Source organism: Giraffa tippelskirchi, chromosome 4 (genome assembly GCF_054371585.1).
Source record: "Giraffa tippelskirchi isolate mGirTip1 chromosome 4, T2T-mGirTip1v1.2.pri, whole genome shotgun sequence".
NCBI classification, from domain to species: Eukaryota; Metazoa; Chordata; class Mammalia; order Artiodactyla; family Giraffidae; genus Giraffa; species Giraffa tippelskirchi.
The window spans coordinates 94,100,439-94,127,585 of NC_137278.1; the positions used below are offsets into that span (position 1 = coordinate 94,100,439).

General features: G+C 43.1%; 1 protein-coding gene across 2 annotated transcripts in view; it reads right to left on the minus strand.

Moving 5' to 3' along the window:
• The window catches only part of SLC9A2 (solute carrier family 9 member A2), an 85,291-nt gene extending 61,132 nt beyond the window's left edge, over nt 1-24,159 (minus strand). The window contains exon 1 of one of the 2 annotated variants that reach the window (XM_081591457.1): nt 23,342-24,159. In XM_081591457.1, coding sequence (XP_081447583.1) covers nt 23,342-23,624 — 283 coding nt within the window. In that variant the 5' untranslated portion in view covers nt 23,625-24,159. Of the gene's footprint in view, nt 1-7,823; nt 8,034-23,341 lie in introns of those variants that run through there. The other variant, XM_081591458.1, reaches the window with a different exon arrangement.
• Between the last annotated feature and the right edge of the window lie 2,988 nt (nt 24,160-27,147).

Sequence of the window (27,147 nt, forward strand, 5' to 3'; positions counted from 1 at the left end):
GAAATTTAGAACTTGAGTAGAAAAATACATAATACAAAGAAAAACCCTATGGAGATTTTAGAATTGAAGAATACAACAATTGAAATTTTTAAAAATTCAATTGTATTGGCTCAAAAGCAGATTATTAGTCAACTGGAAGTATGAATTAGTAAATTCCTAAAAAATTAGGAAAGAATAAACTAGAAGATCGAATGAGAGAAATTAACCAAATTGAATGACAGTGAGAAAACAGACTTATAACAGACAGAATGTGAGAGACCTGTAAAACTGTAGCAAAAGATCCAACACTCATGTCATCAGAGTTTCAGAAAGAGAAAAGAAGAAGGGTGGGAGTGGAAAACTACTCAAGAAATAATGGCTAAAACCTTCCAAAATTTGGCCCAAAATATCTGTGCTTAGCCGCCCAGTTGTGTCCGACTCTTTGTGACCCCGTGGACTGTAGCCCACTAGGCTCCTTTGTCCATGGGGATTCTCCAGGCAAGAAAACTGGACTGGGTTGCCATGCCCTCCTCCAGGGGATCTTCCCAACCAAGGGATCCAACCCAGGTCTCCCACATTGCAGGCAGATTCTCCCACATTGCAGGCAGCCACCAGGGAACCCAGGGCACAAAATATAAACCTACAGAATCAAGAAGATGAGTGAGACCCACATAGGAGAAACCCAAAGAAACCCACATCCAGAGAAACTATACTCAAACTTCTGAATATATAGAAGAAAAAAAAATCTTGATAGTAGATAGTGAAAGGACACCTTATCTATAGGTGAGGAAACAGAATTTGAGCAGATTTCTCTTTGAAAATTATGGAGGCTATCAGGAAGAGGCACAACGTTAAAAAATAAATGCCAACCCACAATTCTGTATCCAGTGAGACCAGCCTTTGGTAATGAAAAAGAAATCAAAACATTCTCATTTGAAGAAAAACTAAGAAAATGTGTTGCCAGCAGACCTGCCTTAAAATAATGGCTAAAGGAAATCCTCAAAATGGAAAGCGATGGAATTTTGGAACATCAAGGATTAAGAAAAGAGAGTGGAAAGAGTAAAAATACAAGCAAATTCAATACGTTTTCTTTCTCCCCTTGAATTTTCTAAATTCAGCTTGGCCACTGAAGCCAAAATTACAACACCCTTTGATGTGGTTTTCAATGTATATAGAGAAAATCTTTAAGATGACTATAAGTGGGGAAAGTAAAAAAAACATTCAGGGGAAAGGTTTCTACACTCACAGTGGTAAGTGACAACAACAGTAAGGTATTATTAGCTATATGTATATACATTTTGTATATATACATATATATGTATATATATCAATATATGATATACTTGGAGGAATCACTAAAAAAAAAAAGCTATACAAAGCTCAAAAACACTATCGATAGATGGAAATGGAGTTCCAAAGAGTGTTCAGATAACCCCCAGGAAGACAGACAAAGAAAACAGAAAAACGAAGAACAGAAAGCAAACAGAAAGGAAAAGAAAAAGTGGCAGATTTTTTAAATCTCAAACACCACAGACACACCAATAGTTACCAAAAAATGCAAGTTATCTAAATGCATCAATTAAAAGATAGCTGTTAGCAGAATATAATAAAAAGCATGACCTAACCATGCGTTGCCTTTGAAAAACTTTTGCTTCATATGCAGTGGTGTAGGCAGGTTGAAAATTAAAGTTTGGAAAGAGTTACATCATTAAGTGTTAGTCGCCTGGTTGTATACAACTCTTTGCGACCCCATGGACTGTAGCCCATCAGACTCCTCCGTCCATGGGACTCTCCAGGCAAGAATACTGGAGTGGGTTGCCATCTCCTTCTCCAGGGGATCTTCCCGACCCAAGGACTAAACCCAGGTCCCCTGCATTGCAAGCAGATTCTTTACAGTATGAGCCATCAGGGAATACATCATAACAATACAAATCAAAACATCAAAAGAAAATGGGATTGGCTAATATCCAATAAAGTAAGCTTCAGAGCAAAGAAATTTCCCAGAGACAGGGAAGGACATTGGATAATTACAAAAAGGGTCAATCCACCAAGAAAACATGGCAAGTCCAAATGCATATGCACCAAACAACAGAACTATAAAACATATGAGACAAAAACTGATGAAATTGAAACGAGAAATAGGCAAATACATAATTATAGTTAATAACTTCAATACCTCCTCTCTCAATAATTGCTAAATCAACGGCCAACAGGATCTAATTCTATAGAACAGAGGTCCCCAACCTCTGGGATCTAATGCCTGATGATCTGAGGTGGAGCTGATGTAATAACACTAGAAATACAATGCATAATAAATGTAATGAGCTTGAATCATCCCAAAACCATCCCTTGTCCCTAGTCCATGGAAAAATTGTCTTCCAGGAAATTGGTCCCTAGTGCCAAAAAGATTTTAGACTGCTGCTACAGAAGACCAACCAACAACAGCAGATACACATTCTTTCCAAGAACCCACAGAACATATACCAAGACAGAACATTTTCTGGGACATAAAAACAAACCTCAAATAAATTAAATTTAAAAGAACTGAAGTAATATAGAATATATTCTTTGATCACAATGGAGTCAAAATGGAAATCAATAAAATATGGAAAATTAAAAAAATCTCTAAACTTAGAGACCTAACAACTCACTTCTAATTAATCTATGGGTCTCACACCCACCAAGATGGCTATAATCAAAAAGACAGAAAATAACAAATGTTTTTGTGGATGTGGAGAAATCAGAAACCTTATACGATGGTAAGAATATGAGTTGTGCAGCCATTTTGGAAAATAGTCTGGAAGTTCCTCAAAAAGATAAACAAACACATCATTTTTTTTTTTAATAAATTTATTTATTTTAGTTGGGGGCTCAAACACATCATTTGACCTAGAAAATTCACCCCTAAGTATTTGAGGATGAGATGGTTAGATAGCATCACCCACTCAAGGGACATGAATTTGAGTAAACTCAGGGAGATAGCGGAGTACAGAGAAGCCTGGCATGCAGCAGTCCATGGGGTTGGGTTGCAAAGAGTCGGACACAACTTAGCGACTGAACGACAATCACTTTTCTACTTCCAACTTTCCTGTCTTCTTTAACCTTTAACTTTTCTCTTTTATTTCCCAATGGAGTGCACAGCCCACTGGTTTATATCTGATTACACTAAAGGTTTATTTGCGCCTGTCTCAATTTTGTTAAGGTTGTAAGAACTACACTATAAAAGTAATATCTTTCCTGTCTCCAAACACAAAAGAGCAAATACTGCATGATTCAACTGATATTGATTACATCAAACAGTCGATTTCATGGAGACAGAAAGCAGAATAGAGGTTACCCAAGGCTGGGAGGAGAGAGCTGGGGACTCATTGGTTGACACGCAGAGTTTCTGCTTGAGAAGATGCAAAAGTTATGGGAGTGTGATGGTGGCACAACATCGTGAATGTATTTAACGTCACCGAATTGTAACTTAAAATGGTCTAATGGTCAACCAAGTGTCAGAGGCATAAGAAGGACGTGCTGGCCTCCTGATGGCCACCCCAGCACTGTTTGCATGCACGGGGTCCTTATTCAAAGGGTAAAACATGAAAATCTCTCACACACAAATTCCATAACAGCTTCCCATTTTCATCAATGGTAAGAGTATGTCACCATCTGTACTGACTTACCTCTCTCTTTGTAACATGATCCCACTCTGAGAATGGCACTCATCTTGATTATTATTAAGTTGAATACACAACAAATTCCAAGTGACCCTAACTGTCCCAGACAACAGACTCTGCTCCCTTCAATAAACCAAGTCTATATCCTGGGAGCAAAACTTCATGTAACATGAAAAAGCCTGGACCGGAGGTTGCAAACTGGTAGACCGTGGGCTATTATGGCCTTCAGGGCTATTTTGTTTTGTTCATCTGGTGTTCTAAAATATTGAGCTAATATCTGGAAACTGAGTTGCAGGTACAAATTCTCTTGTCTGGTTTATCCTGGAAAATCAGCAGACTGGGCCCTCTGTCCCTCACCCATACCAACGTGTTCAGGGGGACAACCAGCTTTAGCCAAGGCAAGGAGTGGCCCTCCAGCTCACCTGCCAGCTTCTCCCATCCCTGCCTCCCTACCCACATCTCACAGGTGCCCTCCCTACTCATGCACCACTAGTCCACCCTGTCTGCCACCTGTCAAGAGCTCAATTCCAAAAGTCAATCTTAAGACGCAACTAAGACTGTATGAAGATGAGGTTGGCAGGGGCCAGCGGAAACTTCCATTCTATTTCTCCTCACTGTTCTTTTTAGACATGGGTGCATGCTCAATTGCTCACTCATGTCTGACTCTTTGCAACTCCATGGACTGTAGGCCGCCAGGCTCCTCTGCCCACAGGATTTCCCAGGCAAGAATACTGGAGTGCGTTGCCATTCCCTCCTCCAAGGGATCTTCCTGACTCAGGGGTTGAACCCATGTCTTCTGCTTGGCAGGCAGATTCTTTACCACTGAGCCACATGGGAAGCTCATATATAAGTATATATACAGACTATTATTTCTCTGGATTTCAAGAAAAGTCACAAATTGAAAACAATAACAAGCTATTCCTTCAAATGACAGAGTTCTTCAGTTCCACCCTTGGAGGTGCCTGGGAGGAACCAGGCTCTGACCAGGGCTAGGGTGGCCGGGAAGATGCTCCTGGCACTGGATCCCTTGGCTCACAGGTCCTGGGGGGTAGGGGGGCTAGCAGACACACCCGGGGGGGCCTCAGGCTTCTGCTGCCTCAATCAGCGCAGGACAGCCAGGTCACAAGGGAAGTTCTCTGGGCTGCTAAAGAGGCTAAACCATGGCGGTGAACTCAGGAAACACAGGGCAAAATAAATAGTCCACTGATACAGCCCCCTCATTCTGTGCCTCGTGGAAGTTCTAGAACCCTCCAGTATCTCTTTAAAATCTATTCCAATGAAGGGACAAGCTTGGGCCGCATCTGCTAGAGGGCTACCTCTGTTGTCCAGGGATTGTCCAAGAAACTGACATGAAAGAGACGGGCTAATAGGGTCTATGTAAAGTATACATTTTGCGTAATGATTTTGTCAAAAGCAAATTGATCTCCTTGTTTCCGAGATAAGAAATTGTCCTTGAAGTTGGAGGAAAGAGAAGACAGTGAATAAATGGTAAATAAATAAACAAACACACACATACACACTGTACTTTTCCGTAATCCTATTTCTCATTTCTCACTTAGAGTTATTCATGGTTTTGAATTTTATATTCAATTGTTTACCACTAACTAGTTTTCCAAAAACGAAACCAATTATGTACTTGAGAGCCTTGATTACTTCCTGCCAAGGAAGTAGATTACTTAGAATGCCCTGGTAATGGGTCACATTGTCCTTCTTGAAGCTACAGCTGGGAGGGGACAGGGGGATGGGTCCCAAGGATGTTCAGTTCTTGCTATCAGCACACTCAGGGTCTAGGACAGCCAACAGAGGAACAATGTGAGGCTTGTATCATATCAATTCTGCAAAATACTCTGTGAGCAAAGTGCAGTCGAGGTGGAAGACACAGCCCACACCATGCAGACAGCCTGGAAAAGACCACCCTCACAGCCCACTGGGCTTCCCTGGTGGCTCAGCAGTAAAGACTCTGCCTGCCAATGCAGGAGACACGGATTCGATCCCTGGGGTGGGAAGATCCCCTGGAGAGGGAATGGCTACCCACTTCAGGATTCTCGCCTGGAGAATGCCATGGACAGAGGAGCCTGGCGGGCTGCAGTCCACGGGGTCTCAAAGAGTCGGACACGACTGAAGAGACTGAGCACACACAGCCCACCAAGGCAGCAGCTCCACCCCAGGAAATAACAGTTACACTGGACAAAGTATTTCTGCAGATACAATGCCCTGGGATGAAATACGTGCCTCCCAACACCAAGTAAAGTGATCCAGGGGGCTTTCTAACACAGCCAGGTAGGAAACAGGATCCCTGCTGGCAAAATGCTGAGCGTGAGCCCTGGCCACACTGAGTGTTCTTATTTAGACAAGTCTTCAGGTTGTGTTCCATGTGAAACTCCAGCACTAAGTCATCACAGAACTTGCTCTGCATTCATTCTGCCTGCCCACTTACATTGTATGGCTATGAAGCAGATCCCAAAGCCCTTATTCTATTCTGGGCATCTTTTTTTTTTTTTTAAATATTTATTTACCTGACTGTGCCAGGTCTTAGTCACCGTATATAGATTCCTCAGGTGCCACATGTGGGATCTAGTTCCCCAACCAGGGATTGAACCCAGGCCCCCTGCATTGAGAACACAGAGTCTTAGTCACTGGACCACCAGGGAAGTCCCTCTACATCTTTAATTTTACTGAGTTTCATCTCCTTGTGACTCTGGACCCTCATCTTTTTTCTTTTCCTTTTTCTTCGTTTTCCATTTTAGTGATAGAAAAGGGATGGCCAAGAAAGGATCAGGTCCGAAAAAAATCATTCTGAGGGTAAAGACTTTCCAGTGTGCAGCGATTGTTTAGGGGGAATTTCAGAATCCAGAGACTTAGTAAGTTCTGGTGACTGTTTACAGAACAGACCCTTTGCAGAGCCTGCTAGACGGGAGCACAGAGGGAGGAAGCTCTGGGCTGGGGGAGAGGTGATAAGATTCTGTAACCTAGATTCAAAACTTTTCGTGCAGGCCAACAGTTGAAAGTAATTTTTATTTTACACCCCCCTCCCCGGATTAGATGTTAAATCCTGGCATTTGTCTTTCAGCCCATGTGTTAGCAAATGATTGATACTGCTTTTTGGTTTTGCCATTTGCCCACTGCCAACGTTAAGTTCTACGAGGCTATCCAGGAAGCCTACTCTACCCACCCAACCACCTATGCCCAGGTTTTATTTTGTTTGGTTTTTAATCCTTGAAGAACCTCCCTTCTAAATAAACTGACCACTTGCTTAAAATAAGCAGATCAAAGGGTAGGAAAGGAATCCACAATTGCCAGTAATTGCTGCCTTGATTTTTCAATCAGGTGGTTGCTCATATTCAATCACCAACGATTTACATGGTGGGGACCTATGGGTACACTGGAGCCTTGGGCTAAACTAAGAGACTGCCCTATTTGGTAAATTACACTATTTTCCAAACCATCTAGAATCATAGCATGTTCATCTACTTTGCCTCCTCTCTGGCTTCTGATTTTTACCAGCTCTTTGCATACCCAAGTGTTGCACCATTTGCCTTTCATTGCAAAGACCACTAGGGTTTCAAGGAACATCAAGATGTTTGCATCTTAAGGATCCTTAAGCAGAGTCTTACGGCTCCACCTTCATCATATATATTATGTTTCATCAAAATAGCAGTCCAACCTACTAACACATTGAGGGGGGAAATGGAAGACTGGAGTCCTACCAACGATGCACTTTTGTCCGAAGATTTCGAATTAGCAACAACTCCCCTGGTGTCAGGGACTTCAAAACTCAAAATTGAAAACAGCAAGATCAAATGAAAAAACAGCAAACAAACAAAATCTCTGCGGAGGGAGTGAAGTCATTCAGTACATACATTAACTATCCAATCAACCGTTAGTCCTTTCGGCAAAACTATTAGCACTCTTGAGCCAGGTTAAGAATAAGATAAAACACAATAAAGATTTCCAGGAAAAGCAACATAGATGATAGATATGAAACAACTGAAAATATAAAACAATGCAGACATCCTAAGTTTTATCTCTAAACATACCAAGCTCCACAGAGGTAGACAAACACAAAGATACATGGTTTCCATCTCAAGAGACTCTACCCTGAGGAGGGAAGGACACTGAGTCCAGGGTAGCCAATAAACAACCATAAGTCAGATGGTGAAACAGAGTTCTGCAGAAACTCACCCTGGGCCACAGGGCACAGAGGGACTGGGGCTGGAGCTTGCATGCAGGCGTATGTATTTTCTAATTCCCTGAAAAACATAAGCTCAAGCTAGAGGCAGCATCCTCCTTGCCTTCCAGATAGTTCACCAGAGAAGTCACAAAGAAGGATGCCCATTCTCCCAAGTGAGAACAGCTGGTACCAACAGCATATCCTTCCCAACCCGGCAGAACGGAAACTTCAGATAGGAAGGAGGGGGCTGGGATTTCTCATCGTTCCTCCTCCTCACCATTTTAGTGTTTTCTTAGAGAAAATGTACACTCAGCTAACATGCGGTTCTGCCTAAGGATGTGGGTGATAGAGAGGGTACTGTGCACGCTAAGTCACTTCAGTTGTGTTCACCCCTTTGTGACCCCATGAACTGTAGCCCACCAGGCTCCTCTCCATCCATGGAATTCTCCAGGCAAGAATACTGGAGCGGGTTGCCATGCCCTCCTCCAGCGGATCTTCCTGACCCAGGGATCGAACTCACATCTCTTTATATCTCCTGCACTGGTAGGCAGGTTCTTTACCATTAGCACCATCTGGGAAGCTCAGAGAGGGTCCGTGGGTGGTTTTTAAATTGCAATAATGACTCTGAGTAGCACTTCGTTTTAAAACTCTTTCCCATCCAGATTTCTAAAGGAACCCTGTTTGTATACAATGTACAAAGAGACTTGGAAATACGCTGAAAAAAACGTGTTTCCCCTGCCCATGTGTGAGCAGACATATCTAGGGACTTTGATGACACTGTAGACCCAAAAGCTCAGGGGGTGTCAGGAGGGGGCTAGCGAAGACAGGCTGCTGGTGCAGAGAAGGGCTCACCTGACCCCTGACCCTGAGTGCTGGGTTTCAAGACAGGAACCTGGGATAAAATAAAGAGTTTTCTCTTCCATTGCAAATTAGCTTACAAAAGCAGCATGATGGTTTTTTAAGTGTAGGCCACATTGGACACTGAAATACACACAATTTAGAGAGAAACCTACACGTAACACCAGCACCTGGAGACAGGAATGATGTCTAGGCAATCTGACAGTTGGCTACAGAACCACTGGACAGGAGAGACTTCTGTGGCGTAATACTATGAGGCTCTGGAGAAGGAAACGGGATGTCTGTTCTCATACAAGGGCCAACCACATCTCAAGGTTTCTCAGGGAGCAAGTTTTCTTAAGTGGATAAACTCTGTCTCAACAACCCAATCAGGAAGCTACAGTAAGTCTCCTACATACGAACTGTCAAGTGGTGAACTTCCAAAGATGTGAACGTACGTATGGTCCCAGCAAGGAACCAGAAGCTGTGCCATTAAGGTCAGGCATGAGAAACTGCAGCTCGCCCTCTGTCTCCTGTTGCTGACGATCCTTCAGCTCTACCATCTCCTACCTCCTCCAGTCAGTGACTCTTCTTGCCCGTTCACTCGATGCCAGCCTCTGGATGCCAGATATCGGGCTGTTACAATGGTACTTTTTAACGTACTGTACTGTAAGATTAAAACTGATTTCTTATTTTTTTGTGTTTGTTTTTTATGTATTATTTGTGCAAAAAGTATTATAAACCTATGACAGTACAGTACTGTATAGTCGATTGTATTAGCTGGGTGCCTAGGCTAACTTTGTTGGAGAGAACAAACTGGATTTATGAATGATCTCTCAGAATGGAACTGGTTTGTATGTAGGGGACTTACTGTACTGTCATTATCCTAGAGATGAAATAACTGAAGTTATAGAGGTTCATTAACTCACCCCCAAATCCACAGCTAGTAAGTGGGTGCACTCAGGTTTGGGGCAACAGAGCCTAAGGCACCACTCTAAGCTGGTGCAATAATAGCAGATGCATTATAAGAGGAATTCTAGAGTTACGGGGTTTGCCTTCTTGTAGTTTTCTATGCTAACTCAGCACAGAGTCACCAAGTGTCATGCTAACCTTAACTTTGCAGTCACAACTTGCTTTCATGTATCAATTCAGTTGGTTCCCCCAGTGATCCTCATTACTGTCTGATTTTACAGTGAAAAGCTGAGATGATACGGTTCAAGCAGGACCTCAGTGCAGGTCTCTGGGTCCAGGTTAAGGTTGTATGAAACCAGGCAGGTCAAGACATTCTGGAGACCATGGGCAGATTTCAGAACTTCATAGTCTTCTCCATGGAAGGCAGGCTGCCAGGGCGAGACACAGGGGAGTGCCCAAGTACACTCCCCATGGACCCACCTCTCCCAGGTAATAGCTGTGACACCTAAGCTCTCTAAACATGTTTCCTCATCTACTTTTTGAAACTGGGGATCGTAATGGTGCCTGCCTCCAAGAGTCACTGTGAGGATTAAAGAGAATACTGGGTGTAAAGCACCTGACTCAGATTCCTGGCATGAAAAAAGGCTCCATCCTTGTGAGCTATTATGACTCCATGAAAGACGCCACCATACAGGGACTATCAGCCTCTCCCATCTCCACCCTCCAGACCACAGGGAAAGACACTGCCATGCTGGGGTGTGAAACACGGCTCAGGTTTCCCAGCCCATGCATCGTAGGAAATAAGCTCACGAATTGGGAGTAGCAGGATCAGCAGTGGCAGGATCACAGAAATATGGCAGTGGGGTGTTTCTTGGTCCTGGGCTTCAGTGAGGAATGTCCATGGTTCACAAAACCTTTAAGTGGCCTGAGTGCTTTCAATGTAGGGCGAGTTATGTGTACTCTGTTTCATTATCAGTCAAAATTGTTAAGTACAATTGTGAATTTCGTTTCTCTTTCTTTGACACATGAGCCTCTGTAGGCCAACACTAAATAACATGAAATTCACCTTTAAAATATGACTTCTGTCCTTGTTGGTTATCTATGTTATTAATACATATAAGAGAGTGTTATCTGTTAATCCTAAACTCCTAATTTCTCTCTCCCACATCACCCACTTTGGTAACCATAAATTTGTTTTCTATGTCTCTGTTTTGTATGTAAGTTCATTTGTACCATTTTTTTAAAGATTCCACATATAAGTAGTATCATATATTTATCTTTCTCTGTCTGGTTTACTTCACTTAGTATGATAATCTCTAGGTCCATTCACATTGCTGCTAATGGCATTATTTCATTCTTTTTTATGGCTAAATAATACTCTATTGTGTGTATGTACCATATTTTCTTTACCCATTCATCTGTCAGTGGATGTCTAGGTTGCTTCCATGCCTTAGATATTGTGAATAGTGCTTCAGTGAGCACTGGGGTGCATATATATTTTCAAATTATGGTTTTCTTCAGGTATATGCCCAGGAGTGGGACTGCAGGATCACATGGTAACTCTATACTTTTCTAAGGATCCTCATACTTTTCTCAATAATGGCTGCACCAACTCTATAGCACAGAGAACTATACTCAATATTTTGTAATAAGCTATAAGGGAAAAGAATCTGAAAAAGAATATATATATGTGTGTGTGCATGCTCAGTTACTCAGTCAGGTCTGACTCTTTGGTGACCCCATGGACTGTAGCCCACCAGGCTCCACTGCCCATGGAATTCTCTATGAAAGAATACTGGAGTGGGTTGCCATTTCCTCCTCCAGGGGATCTTCCCAACCCAGGGATCAAACCCAAGTCTCCTGCGTTGACAGGAAGATTCTTGTCGTGGTGCCACCAAGGAAGCCCACATGTATGTATATAACTGAATCACTTTGCAGTACACCTAAAACTAATACAACATTGTAAATCAACTATACTTCAATTAAAAAATTAAATTAAACTAAATTTAAAAATATGATTTTTTCATGACCACAAGGAGAGCTTACAGAGGGACTCCCATGCCCTCCCCTGGAACTGCTGGAGAGAGAGAAACACACACATCTTCAAACAGGAATGAATCTATAAAAATCAAATCAGAAAGCCCGTGGACACTGATGAACAATGTGCAGGATTGTTGCAGGAAGTACATCAATTATGACTCATTACATTTAAAAGATGTAATTGCAAGAGAGTAAGCTATAATTGAGTATGTCTCATTTAGCATGACAAGATGCCCATGTTCACACAGCTCTTTAATATATTGAACACATGTTTCTCTTGGCTTAAGTTTTCTTTTGCTATAAAAAGTAAAATCTTTGTTATGAATGTTTTCTTTCCCTACAGAGTCTTTCACATTATCTCTATGGGAATACTAAACAGCTGGGAGCAGATACAGATCCCTAATTCTACCCTTAAATGCAAGAACCAAGTAGGTGAAGACTTGCCAGGATCACAAGACAATATTAATGGCAGAACTGCAACTGAATAGTGTGTTCCTACCTCTGACGTTACTCTGTCGATCAAGGTCTGTATAGTCAAGGCTATGGTCTTCCCAGTGGTCACATACGGGTGTGACAGCTGGACCATAAAGAAGGCAGAACGCCAAAGAATTGATGCCTTCAAACTATGGTAATGGAGAAGACTCCTGGAGAGCAAGGAGATCAAACCCGTCAATCTTAAGGGAAATCAACCCTGAAGACTTGTTGGAAGGATGGATGCTAAAGTTGAAGCTCCAATATTTTGGTCATCTGACACAAACAATGACTCATTGGAAAAGTGCCTGATGATGGGAAAGACTGAGGGCAGAAGGAGTAGAGGGCATTAGAGGATGAGAGGGCGTTAGAGGATGAGAGGGCTGGATGGCATCACTGATGCAATGGACATGAACTTGGGCAACCTTTGGGAGTTGTTGAGGGACAGGAAGGCCTGGTGTGCTGTAGTCCATGGGGTTGCAAAGAGTCAAACACAACTGGGCTACTGAAAAACAACAGCAACAACAACAACCTCTGACTGGGAGACATCTTTTCCAAGAGTAGGTCCAACACATCTTCAACTGCTGAGCTACTTCTCTCTATTCAAGTATGGTAACTACACGTCAAGAGAAAAGTCAGGTTAACTCAAAGTGCAATGAGAGTGACAATGAAATTCTCCTTCACAACCAAAGAGAACAGAAAGTAGTGAAATAATACCTTCCAAATGATAAGTCTTCCCCAACGGCTCACCAGGTAAAGAATCCGCCTGCAATGCAGGAGAAACAGTGGACATGGGTTCAATCCCTGGGTTGGGAAGATCCCCTGGAGAAGGCAGTGGTAACCCACTCCAGTATTCTTGCCTGGAGAATTCCATGGACAGAGGAGCCTGGCGGGCTACAGTCCATGGGGTCACAAAGAGTCAGACACAAACGTGTGACTTATCAGTAGCAGCAGATGATAAATAATTTCAGCTCCTATACTCTGTGATATAATCATTCAAGAGAATACTCAAAATAAAGACATTTTCATACAAAGATCAAGAGAATTTATCAATGGAAGCCTCCCTTCCCAAAGTATCCACTAAATTACACATTTCATTAAAAAGAAAAGAAGAAAGAGGAAACAGAAGCAACAATGAAGAAAAAATGGTAAGCATGTTTAGAAATCTTTGTAGACAATGTTTGCAAAAATTAAAAACTAACTCGTGGAGGAAATTAAATACAAATCAGGTCTAAATTATCAGGTAAAAAGATAGAATTCTGAAATTGGCAGATAGCAGGTAAAAATTTTTTAATTTAAATATTATTCATGAAGACAACAAAACAATAATAAAACAGAAAATAATATGTTTACTGTGATCCCAAATGTAATTTTAACATTTTACATATATTAACAAACTTAATTCTCACAACAGCCTAGGACATTGACACTTTTACTATCCCCATTTTACCAAAAGGTAACTGAGCTTAGAATTTCAGTTAGGTACCAAAAATCATACAGCTACAAAATTATGCAAGAAAATGTTCCTGAGATGTGAGCCAAGGCAGACTGGACTGGATCATGTTTAATCAGGTAATCTTACTAAAATTGAAGTGTAACCACAAAATAAATGGAAAGAGAATATATGATAATATATTTAAAATGAAGGGAAAATTTGACTAAGCAAAAATATGACAAGAAAAGAGAACTGAAGAGACCAGGTAAAAGTGTAGTAAACAGACAGCAAAGTCCAAATATATCATTATGCACAACAAATATAATTATCCTTCTCCTTAAACTGCAAATATTTGAAAATTTAAATTAAAGATAGAAAGTCTACTTACATGTGGTTTAACGAGATACAGCTAAAAGAAAATTACCTAGTTGATTTGATATGATAATTATGGTTAGGGAAAAAATATGTCTGGAAAATATGGGTGTGGAAAACATAGATACAGAAAAAAACATATGTGCAAAATGAAGTTTATTTTGAATAGCAATAGGAATATAAGAAAAAATAGACTTTGAGCCACAACAAAAATATTTAAAATAGGGACATTAATGAGTAACCTAATAAGTAAAGGAAGGATTTACTCAGAAGATTTTAACAATATTGAGCTAGTAGGTACTTAATAACAAAGCATCAAAATATTAAAGCAAAAAATAACAAACTTACAAACAGCAACTGACATCACAGTCTTAGAGAATGGTTTTAATATACCCCCAGAAACTAATAGATAAAGTAACCCCCAAAATTGGTAATGCTATTTAATATTTGCACTTCATAATTTGAAATTTCATCTAGTCCTCTGTGTGATGTACATATGTGTGCCTGTATACATGTACAAGTGCCTGCACGTAATAGAGAACACACAATCTTCTTCAATCAAAGCTTGAGATGTAGTTTTAAATGACCACCTATTAAGTCACAGTGTGTGTGTGTGTGTGTGTGTGTGTGTGTGTGCGCGCATGCACACACGTGCACTCAGTTGTGTCTGACCCTTTGCAGCCCCAGGGACTGTAGCCCGCCAGGCTCCTCTGTCCATGGAATCTTCCAGGCAAGAATACTGAAGTGGGTTGCCATTTCCTATTCCAGGAGATCTTCCCAATCCAGGGATTGAACACAAGACTCTTATGTCTTCTGCACTGGCAGGCAAATTCTTTACCACTCACCCAGCTGGGAAGTCCCATTAAGCCACAGAAGATGTCTCAATCAATATCAAAAATCAATCGAGTCTATATAACCAAAATGGACTAAACTATGAATAAAATAAAAAAATAACCATACATCTCAAAATGTTTATTGCTATAACTCAAACTATAATCCTAAATAATTATTGGGATACAATAAAAAATCACAAGGAAAATTTAAAACACTGAGAATTGAGCTAAAGTGAAAACTCTATACATCAAAACCATACAAAGCAAGTGAAACAGGATCAGAAAGATATATTTCTAGCTTTAAATATGTATATTACCATTCCTCTAAATTATACACATTTTGGATCATGAGAATGCATCTTTAAGAAAAGTTTCATTTAATATTCCTATTTCATCTCATGAGGCATTTATTTGACTTCATAAAGACCAAACTGGGTTTTACAGGTCCTGATACATCATCAACAGTCATGTTTCCAGCTTTACCACTAATGTATGGTGTTAAGTTCTCGGAATACAGATGGTTTGCAAGTTAAAAGCAGTAATGATTTCACGCCATTTATTGGGAAAGTGCAATTTCATTTGCATCATCTCCCTGAATTCTTTAATCTTTACCATTTTCTTTATTACTGTTATTATAACTTGCAATAGATAAATTTACATAAATTTAGAGTACCATGAATGTTTTTTATTTTTTATTTTATTTTTAAAAAGTTTTTATTGGAGTATCATTGATTTACAACGTTGTGTTAGTTTCAGGTGTACAGCAGAGTAAATCATATATATATATATATATATATATGTCTCCACTCTTTTTTTTTTAGATTCTTTCCCCATACAGGCCATTACAGAATACTGAATAGAGTTCCCTGTGCTGTACAGCAGGTTCTTATTAGTTATCTATTTTACATATAGTAGTGTGTATATGTCGGGCTTCCCAGGTAGCTCAGCTGGTAAAGAATCCACCTGCAATGCAGGAGACCCCAGTTTGATTCCTGGGTCAGGCAGATCCCCTACAGAAGAGACAGACCACCCACTCCAGTATTCTTGGGCTTCCCTGGTGGCTCAGACAGTAAAGAATCCACCTGCAAAGTGGGAGACCTGGGTTCATCCCTGGGTTGAGAAGATCCCCTGGATGAGGGCATGGCAACCCACTCCAATATTCTTGCCTGGAGAATCCCCATGGACAGAGGAGCCTGGCGGGCTACAGTCTATGGGGTGGCAGAGAGTCAGACACGACTGAGTGACTCACCACAGCACAGTGTGTATATGTCAATCCCCAAGTCCCAATTTTATCCCTCTTCACCCTAGTCAAGACTATGGTTTTTCCAGTAGTCATGTATGGATGTGAGAGTTGGACTATAAAGAAAGCTGGGCATCGAAGAATTGATGCTTTTGAACTGTGGTGTTGGAAAAGACTCTTGAGAATCCCTTGGACTGCAAGTAGATCCAACCAGTCCATCCTAAAGGAAATCAGTCTTGATGTTGAAGCTGAAACTCCAATATTTTGGCCACCTCATGCGAAGAACTGACTCATTTGAAAAGACCCTGATGCTGGGAAAGATTGAAGGCGGGAGGAGAAGGGGACGACAGAGGATGAGATGGTTGGATGGCATCACCGACTCAATGGACATGAGTTTGAGTAAACTCCGGGAGTTGGTGATGGACAGGAAAGCCTGGCAGGCTACAGTCCATGGGGTCGCAAAGAGTTGGACACGACTGAGTGACTGAACTGAATGGAATTGACCTTACCCCCTGGTAACCATAAGTTTGTTTTCTACATCTGTGACTCTTGTTTTGAAAATAAGTTCATTAGCAACCATTTTTTTAGATTCTGCATATGAACAATATCATATGATATTTGTCTTTCTGTGTCTGACTTACTTCACTCAGTACATAATCTCTAGGCCCATCCATGTTGCTGCAAATGGCATTATTTTGTTCTTTTTATGGCTGAGTAATATTCCATTGTGCATTTGTGCCATATATCTTTATCAGTTCCTCTGTTGGTGGACATTTAGATCGCTTCCATGTCCAGGCTATTGAAAAAGTGCCACAATGAACATTGGGACGCATGTGTCTTTTCAAACAAAGCAATCAACAAAGGATTAATCTCCAAAACAGAGTATCATAAATGTTTTGTTTGTAACAGTCTCAAGTGTCAGTTTTCCACAGCTGTGAATTTAATGAGAATAAATAAATAGCCATATTTTGGACAAGATGATGACAAGAAAATGGCTTACTAGGAGTTATAACAACTAAACTATTTAAATATCTTTATTCATTTTAATAAGACTAATGTCATATAGCCATGCCAATTGTGGAGCTTGTCAGTTCATAAAAGTATTTATCACTGAAAATATTGAAAGTAATGTTAATTATGTTTTCAATTGTAATTGTTTTTTCAGCAATTAATAACGCTTATAAGGTTGGAGTCAACATATTGGAAAACAAGTAACTTCAATAATTAATGAGGTAAACTTTCAATTCAGTAATTTTAAAAATAATAACAAATAAACCCTAATAAAGTAGAAGTAATTAAATATAGAGAGCAGAAATTTATAAATTAGAAGCTTACCAGAATGCAATTCTTTGAAAAAGAATAAAATAAATAAACTTCTATGAATTTTGATCAAAGTAGAGAAAGATAAAAATAACAATATTAGGAAAAATAAAGTAGAACTTAAACACAAATAAAGTGAAGATTTTTAAAATCATGAAAAATAGATTTCTTCCCATAAATTTAAAAATGCAAATGAAATAATGACTTTCTAGAACAATAAAAACACCAAAACTGACCTAAGAGGACATAGATAAGCCAACAGAACAATAAACTTTAAAGCAATTGAATCATTAGTGAAAATATACCCATACACAAACCAACCAATTCACCTGGTTTTACAGGTGAGCTTTTATAAGCCTACAAGGAACAAATAAGTTTATACAAAAGGTTTTCTGAATATCTCTTTAGGACTTCAAGCTATGCAAAAGAATTCTGTAAAAGACAAAGCATCTCATTAACGATCAATATTATTCTCATTTTTAAAGTTGACCCAAAGACCAACATTTTTGGTAGGAAATCACTTGCTGTTATTTTAAAAGGTACAAAACTATGTCTGTGGTAGAGTGCGTTGATAATTCTAGCAGGCATTTGAAACGATCTTTAGAAAGAGACCCTTGAAGTCATCCTTTGAACAGAAAACAGGAAAAGTATGGTCGGCCCAATAAGAGGAGCCGGTGGCTTTGAGAAAATAAGAAATTAGACTTCTTCTTTGAGCTTTATTAGGAACAAACACACGTCATCAGGAGCACCTGGCTTTACAGGTGTGTTCAAAGTGAGATGTGGTTCAAGTAATAAATGAAAATCATGAGCCTCATCCACTGACCAACCAGTTGGTGAATACGCTTCAGGAAAACCAAACGTAACAAAGAGAAACAGATCAAAGGCAAGGATGGGTTTTTCCAGAGATCAAGATCTCAGCAATCAGGTGGATATTAACCAAAGAAACTCTCTGGTTTCATATTTAAATTCAGAACTGCCTGGAGCCCAGAGGAGAAACATTCATGCACCAAACTGCTTTGTCTTCCCCCTAAAATAACAATACAAGTTATTTCATTTCAAGACAACAGGATGAAGAGAAGACGAAAATTCTGCACGCTAACCCAAGTTCAAGGGCAAAAGTGAGAGATGACACCTGGAAGAGGCAAACAGGCCAGCTTCACATGACTTCAAGGTGAGTGACAGGGTGTCTGGAAAACCACTGAGACAAACAGGGAAGCTGTGTTACTTTAAACATCAGGGGACACACTGCTTTGTCCTAGGACCCTGAACAGAGTTAGAATGCATGTCCAAGTTCACCCAGTTTAGGACAAATCCAACTAACCCACTTCTTGGGCAAGGAATTCAGAGGAGACAAGCTTAGAACAAACAGGTTTCTCAGGTGGCTCAGTGGTAAAGAATCTGCTTGCCAATACAGGGGTCATGAGTTTGATCCCTCAGTCAGGAAGACGGCCTGGAGAGAGAAATGGCAACCCACTCCAGGATTCTTGCCTGGAAAATCCCATGGACAGAGGAGCCTGGCGGGCTCCAGTACACGTGGTCATAAAAGAGTCGGACATGACAATGACTAAATAAGCAACAAACAATCTTAGAACACTCTAGGAAATTTTTCTCTTCTTCATCCTCTGGCTACCTATTATTCCAGGCTGTAGAACTCCATCCCTGTGTCCAGGATTTACCAGGCAGACTGAGCAGTTATAACTGTTTAAAAAAATCAAGTCACTCAAAATATAAACATCCAAAGTGAAAGAACAATAAGAGTTCAAATGCATGAGGATCTAAGTGGAAAAAAAATCAGATTTTTCTTGCCAAAAACAAAACAAAACAAAACTTTTCAAAGGTGGACCGAATCTGCTACGTTCTTTTATTTACTTAACCCACTTCACACACACACATACACAACATCATCATCATCAATTTAGGAAACTTTTCAACTGCAGAACTTTCTTTTTGATCAAGTCACTAGGAAGTAGATTGTCCCTGATAATCAAGTTGTTGTTCAGTTGCTAAGTTGTGTATGACTCTTTGCAACCCCATGGACTGCAGCATACCAGGCTTCCCTGTCCATTACTATCTCCCAGAGTCTGTTTAAACTTATGTCCATTGAGTCAGTGATGCAATCCAACCATCTCATTCTCTGTCTCCCCATTCTTTTGCCTTCAAGTTTTCCCAGAATCAGAGTCTTTTCCAATGAGTCAGTTCTTCGCATCAGGTGGCCAAAGTATTGGAGTTTTGGCTTCAGCATCAGTCCTTCCAATGAATATCCAAGGTTGATTTCCTTTAGGCTTGACTGACTTGATCTCCTTGCAGTCCAAGGGACTCTCAAGAGTCTTCTCCAACACAATTTGAAAGCATAAAGCTGGATCATTCAACACTGCTAAAAATGCATTTTCTCACTTCTGATTGTAGTATTTCTAAGGTTACAGTAAACAGCAATCTAGAAAATGATTCTGAATTCACCACTGGAAATGATTTCAACCTCCCACAAATGCTATTAGGTGCCTCCATTGGGGGCAACCTGTGATCCACATTCAGCTTAATCACTAGCAATGTTCCTCCATGTTCTCTGGGGCAGGTAAGCACAGGTACATAGGTACACGCTAAAAAAACTGCCCCAAATACAAACCATAACATTTTGCATGAGTTAACACTCCCATTCCCCCATAACCTCCTATCCCCCTGCACTGACTGCTCAATTCATCACCCTCACCCAAATAGGAGCTAATCACATCATACAAGTCCTGCAAAGTAATAGTCTTTCCAGAGTGTACATGCTAAGTCGCTTCAGTCTTTCCAGTGCAAAAGTCCAACTAGAATCTGAATGACCAGACCGCTGTTTAATGGGCTGTAAAAATGTCTTAGGTACCTGCACAGTCTTCTCTAAAGCCAAAAAGAAAGTTTAGGGCCTTGGGGTCAGGGAGGCGGATCCCTGGGCATTTTATAGCTCTTCTAGGAACAGAGCTACAGCAGATGGACAGGGCTGGACTATACACTGGAAGAACCTAGAAAAGACCCCAAGCACTAGCTTGTGGCTCAGCTAGTAAAGAATCTGCCAGAAATGCTGGAGACCTTGGTTTGATTCCAGGATTGGGAAGATCCCCTGGAGAAGGGATAGGCTACCCACTCCAGTATTCTTGGTCTTCTCTGGTGGCTCAGGTGGTAAAGAATCCACCTGCAATGCGGGAGACCTGGGTTCGATCCCTGGGTTGGGAAGATCCCCTGGAGGAGGCCATGGCAACCCACTCCAGATTCTTGCCTGGAGCATCCCATGGACAGAGGAGCCTGGCGGGCTACAGTCCATGGGGTCGCAGAGTCAGAAATGACTGAACAACTAAGCACAGCACTAGCTTATCCTTATTTCTCTGAGAACCACACCCTCAACCCACCACGGTGGTCTCTACTCCACTCAGACCCTTCAGGCCAAGAGACATGAATATCATCTGTTTCCATCTGGATGCTACATCACATGCAGGAAGGAAAGAGGAAGTTCCAAATTTGGAGGAGGCAGAGAGATGGGCAGAACAGCAAAGTGCCAGGGAATATAAACACATCTGGATGAGAAAACTGCCAATGGTAAGATAAATACATCCATGAGCTCACACAAGCAAGAACACCTTTTAATAAAACACTGTACAATTAACATGATAAGGTCAAATAAGATAGATCATGACAGAAAAATAAAGCAAGTGTTAAAAGACAACCTGAAGATAAGAACACTTGGAAAAGGCGGAGCCTAAGACAGAAGCAGGAAAAGGCGAGAGGCAGACCAGTCCAGAGGAAAAGGAACTGTAGTGCCAGAAAACTGTCAGAGTAATTTCTGCTTCTCTTCCACCACTTTGGTGGTGACAGTACTCAGTACTCACTGCATGCCCAGCTGTCCTAAGAAGGTTATACACATCTCTTCTCATTTAACCCTGACACCAAACAAGCCTCCAGAGTACGCAGGAAGATGAGACCCTGAGCAGAGCTGGGTGGAATTCTGGCTCACCATCCGGCAGCAAGGTAACATCCCCATCTCTCAATTTCCTTGCATGTGAAACACGGTCATCATTTCTGCCCCGATGATTGTTAAAATTAGGGATAATGAACTTAAGTGCCTACTAGCGGCTGTTATTAGTGTGAGTGATCAGATGAAGATAATCAAGAGTGAGGAACAGAAGAAAGAGCCACAATTGAATAGAAATGGCAACAGAGAAGCTGTCATAGAAACAGGGGAAGGAAGCACTATGCCAGGGACAAAGATTCAGAGAGAGAAAAAGAGAACAGAGAACACTTGGCTCTCCCCTTTGTGTGTCTGTGCAAACTGTCTGAGTTTTATTTTCCACCTATACAAAGTGGGTATATACTATCTGCCCTTCCTACCTGGCAGGGTTGCCCTGAGGACCATATGAGGAGACGAGCACCTGCATTTACAAGGACAGGCAACACATTTATGCAAATGTGCACATCTGCTTAATAGACAGAGAAATCCATTCCCCCTTATTCCATTTCCCAAGGGAAATTAAAACATTCAACCAGTTTTAATGTCAAAACCGGGCAATTACAGGCTGCAAAGCCACTAAACAGCACATGTCTTCTTTGGTCACCATTAACAGAATCTGGTTAATGTCATCTAACATCGAAGATTCAGCTTCTTTTCTGCAACTTGCACCTTCTACAAACTAGTTTTGCGCTTCCCTCTCAATTTATGTCTTTGTTTATTCTTCTCTGGAATGTTGTTCCCTTTCATCTGCGATGGACCGTCTTCTGGTCATCCCTGAAAACCTAGTTGAAATGTTTCTCCAGCACGAGGAAGTGATTCCCTTCTCCCTACACTGCATATTATCTTTTCTGAATGTCTTACTCCACCTAGCACTTTTCTGGATTATGATCACTGGGCTATATGCCATCCCCTCCCCTCAATCTCCAGGTGTGAGGATGCCAGCAATGTGTCTTTTTATTCTTTATGGAGACCTTACAGCATGGGTCTTTTCAAGGGGCAAATCTATAAAACATATGCAATAATGCATAAATTCTGTCCACCTAACTTTTTGGAATCATTACAACAGTAACTGCCATATTCTAAGATTAAAAAGTATATAAAGTAAAAATAATATAAAGCACCACAATCATAATAAAATTTATGTGGGGTGAAAATAAATGAAGATGAATGAATAAACCAACAAGGCCCTACTGTATAGCATAGGGAACTCTGTTCAATGTTATGTGGCAGCTTGGATGGGAGGGGAGTTTGGAGGAGAATGGATACAAGCATATGTATGGCTGAGTCCCTCTGCTGTCCACCTGAAACTATCACAGCACTGTTAATCAGCTATACGCCAATACTCCAATACAATAAAAAATTTTAATTTTTTAAATTAAAAAAAAAAGGTGAGAAAATAGATTTGGAGATGTATTTCCAAATGAGAGTTTAAGGTAGTTTTTGAAACTTGGGTTAATTATTTTTAAACATGCAACTGGCTTCACTGGTCTTAGTCACCAATAAAATGCTTCCTGGAGAGTGGCAGCCTTGGCCCTGAGGAGGGAGGGCACAGGGTCCCTTTTCCAGACACCCTGTCGCACTGCAGGCACTCAGGTGTTCCTGGTCCCCTTTTCCAGATACTGCAGCAGTCAGGTGCGGGGCAGGGCCTGCGTCGCTGCCAAGGTGCATCCATCTCCAAGCATCAAGGGCTTCGACCATTCTAGCAGCACTGGCGCCCTGTTCCCAGTAAGCGAGACCCTAAATTTCAGCCCACTCCCCTCCTCCAGCAATCAACAGGTCTCCACTTTGCCAAGAGGGCTGTCACTGGGCATGCCAGGCAGAGGAAGCAGCGAATCGCTAAGTTGGTACGGGTTGCAACTCCGAGGCTATTTCAAGGCCAAGTTCTACAAGAACCAAAGCATAAAGCTGTCCCCCCCACCCCCAACCTGCCCCCGGGGAAGGGAGGTCCCTTTCAGCGAGATGAAGCCGCTCTGTCGCCCCTGCCCGGGTCCCCGGGAAGGCGGCCACGACTCAGAGGTCAATTCGCCGCGGAGCCAGGCGCCCTCCGGAGCCGGGCCCCTGCCCCACCCCCGCGGGTCCGGCGCGCTCACCGATCTTGGCCAGGGAGGCCAGTAGGATCCACAGGGTGATCTCGAAGGGGATCTGCACGTGGGGGTAGTCCAGGGTGAACACCGGCAGTCGGCTCTCCTCGAACGGCGTCGTGCCCGGAGCCACCACGCTGGCGGGGCTGGGCGGACTGGAGCTCGTGCCCCGGGCCCGCGGCGCGTCCAGCAGGGTCTCGGCCCGGGCGCCCGCCGGCCCCGCCGCCTGCAGGAGCAGTAGCAGCAGCAGCAATGGGGCCTGCCCGCTCAGCCCAGGGCCCGCCGGCTCCATGGGCTCGGCTCCCCGCGCCGCTGTAGCCCGAGCGGTTGGCCCTCCGTGAGCTCAGCGCATCGCCCCTGAGCCGGCAGCGCTGCCTGCCGCCGCCACGGGGCCGAGAGTCTGCGGCGCACCCGCCGGGTCCCTGCTGCTAGCAGGCGCAGCGCCTGGCGGGCGCGCACGGGACGCTCGAGGCCACAGCGCGGACCCTCGGCGCCCTCAGCCGCCCGTCGCCGCCGGCCGCCGGCCCATGACCCGTCCGCCGCCCGCCGCAGCTGCAGGCCCGGCCCCGGGCTGCCCGCGGGCGGGGGCGGGGCGGGGCGGGCGCGGCGCCCGCAGCCGCTGGGCGGGAGGACCGGCCCGGGGCTGGCGCGGGACGCACCTGCCGAGCCCGCCGGCGACGCGGGGCCCGGAGCCGCGGGGGCGGCGGCCGCGCTCGCCTGGGGCCCACGCCGCGCGGCGATACCGGCCAGCCCCGGAGCCGGGGAGCTCTGGGCGCACGGGCCGCGCCGGGCGCGAGGTGACCGGAGCTGTCCCCGCCCCGGAGGCCGCGTCGGGCATCCATCCAGGGACGGGGCTGGCGTACCCACACGGCGCGCGCGGGGGACCCGGGGCGCGCGCCCGGCACGGAAGGTCTAAAAAAGTCTCCTGGGGTCCCCCTTCCTGCACTTCGCCAGGTCGCATTTTGGGCACTCTGTCTCTGTCTCTCTCCGGGCGCCGTGTTCCTGCGCTCCCACCCGAGCCCCGGCTTTTCTTTTCCACCGAGCACGGCTGTCAATCGTCGGACCCCTATGGGTTCCACTATTCTTCCCTCCCCCGTCACGAAAAGGAAAAACATCTTCTCTGATTTCAGGCTTCGAGGTGTTCATGTCCCCGAGCAGCAGAACCATCATTATTTCGTGGAAAGCCCGTGATTTGCAGAGCTCAGATGAACCCGCTCCGCTAATTACAGGACAGGCTGTGGTCGGGAGAGCGGAGGCAAGGAAGCGCGGTTCCCCTTCTGGATCAGAAGGAGCCCCATCTGCCCGTGCAGCCGGTCGTCTTGGTTCTGAGACTCCCAGTGAGCGCAGCGGCCTCGCGGGAGTCGTCCTTGACCTTGCTGCCTGCCATCTGCTGTCGCAGCATCTTTGTCACCAGGAACTGAAGGGGCCCTGAAAGCAGACCAGTGGTCACTTCAGTACCTGAAACCGTTTTGCCTTCGTTAGGAAACCAAAATCCTTCTCTTCTCACATTTTGTTAATGCGTCCAGACATGGCTCCTGCTGTTAAACACTCTGAAGTTCAACATTCTAACATAGGGAATCTGAAATGTCAGCAAAAGGGACAAGAAAAAAAAAAAAAATTCCTTCACCTGAACAGCCGTCTTCAGATCTTGGAAGAAATGCGGAGAGACAAGTCCAGGAGAAAAATGGGAGGATTCTAGCAGAGGGCACAGAATACTTCCCTTAATACTTTACAGAACGTATCTGTTTAAAAAGTGCAACAGAATAGAATTTAAGGGTGGTCTATCCTCTTTAAAAAAAAAAAAATCATTGAGCCATCCAAAAATCTGCCTCCCCCTCTCTATTGGAAATTGTCTGGAAATCTGCTGAAAATTTGTGTTAAAGGGTGAGCTTAACATTTCCTTGTAAGGAAGGAGCAGCAAATAATAACTGCTTTTAAAAAAGAAAAAGTGTGTCTCCACATGGGAAGCTCAATGCAAGGTATTTTTTGTGTGTTGTTGTTAATCATCCTGAAAACCAAAGACATGCTGTACCCATTGTACCCATTTTATAAGTGAGGAATTATGATGAAGAAAGGTAAGAGCAAACAAGCAAAAAGACTTACTCAAGCAGGCAAATCAATTAAGGGTCTGAAAGGAATTCCAGCCCAGGCCTGTCCAGGTAACGCTGGTTCCATCCCACCTTCCACCCTGTGACTAGTTGCTCCCCAAAGAGTAGGTTACTTCCTTAGGGGCTTTCAAATAGAATAGTGGAGATTCATTTAGGAAATATCCCCCAAAGCTGTAGCAGAATAAAGTCTTATTTCCAGTAAGCGAATCAGGCCAGGTCTACACATTGAGTGAAATAATGGTAGGCCAAGGGCACATTCTGACGGTAATTTCTAGGAGTCTGACTCACGTAATCCTTTTAAGGATAATGGCACCCCAGAACCAGGCCGAGGAAGGTCAGATCTATGATTCTGGGACCTTCCTGCCCATGGGAGCTGTAATGACTGCAAACTCCAGGTATGATCCCTGAGTCAAGAAGATTCCCTGAGGGGGAAATGGCAATCCATTCCAGTATTCTTGCCGGGAGAATCCCATAGACAGAGGAGCCTGGGGGGTGGGAGGGGAAAGCTTCAGTCCATGGAAGCACAAAGAGTTGGACACGACTAAGGGACTAACACAACATTGTAGTTGAAGGTTATCAACTTTTTCTTACATTTGGAAAAGTGCTTTTTTATTTATTCTTATCCATGGAAGATGAATGACGTGACTTTGTAAACACTCATGTCATCTCTCAAACAAGAAAGAGTTAAATTACACCCCCTTGCTGACAAGGGCTTGGCTGAGCCATTTCTCTAAAGGGCCCCCTGACTAGGAACTCAGCCCCTAAAAGTGATAAAACATCACCTATTACTACACCCACGGAATGAATGAAGTCTGCCAAGTTAAAAATCCCTGAGTGGCTCCTCAGCACCTTCGGAAAGACAGGAACTCTGCAGTGACCCACCTAATCTGACCTTTGTCTTTTCCTCTCACTACTTCACTTCCAGGCCCCACCCTCAATGCTCTGTGAACTCAGATCAACGTTCTAGGATCCCTCTCACTTCAAGGCCTTTGCACACTGGTCCCTGTGCAGAGGAAACTTTCTGCCCTCTGCCTTACACTTTGTTCACTCCTCCTAGGGTCTCAGCTCAAAGGTAACTGGCTCAAGGAACAATTACCTGGCACCTGCATTTCTGGACTAATTAGGGCCCTTTTATGCCCTCTGATCTCTCCCTCTACCTTTCTGTCTTAGCACTTCATCATTTTCCTTTTCTCCAACTAGACAGAAAGCTCCATGAAGGTAAGGATGACCTATTTGGTTCACTCTTTTATTCTTAGTTCCTGACACAATGCCAGGAGCACAGTAAGTACCCTCTGAGTATATGCTGGGTGAATAAAGTGGTCTGACCTGGAATGTCAGTCCTCCAGCCTTGGAAACATGGGTTGCAGAACTTTCTCGTGGTTGGGTCATTTTCAGGATGGATGTGAATAGCTCCACGTGAAATGTTTCCTTCCAGTGATCCTGGTTCATATTTTGGGAGCTCACATCTCCTCTTTTCTCTTTTCTACCCAAATGTGAAAATCCAATCACATGACCTGATTTCTAAATAATTTCATACATAATAATTACCTGGAGAAGGAAATGGCAGCCCACTCCAGTATTCTTGCGTGGACAATTCTATGGACAGAGGAGCCTGACGGGCTGTAGTCCATGGGGTCACAAAGAGCTGGACCCGACTAAGCAACTGAGCACGCATGCACGCAGTCTCCAGATAATTGTTATGTTGTT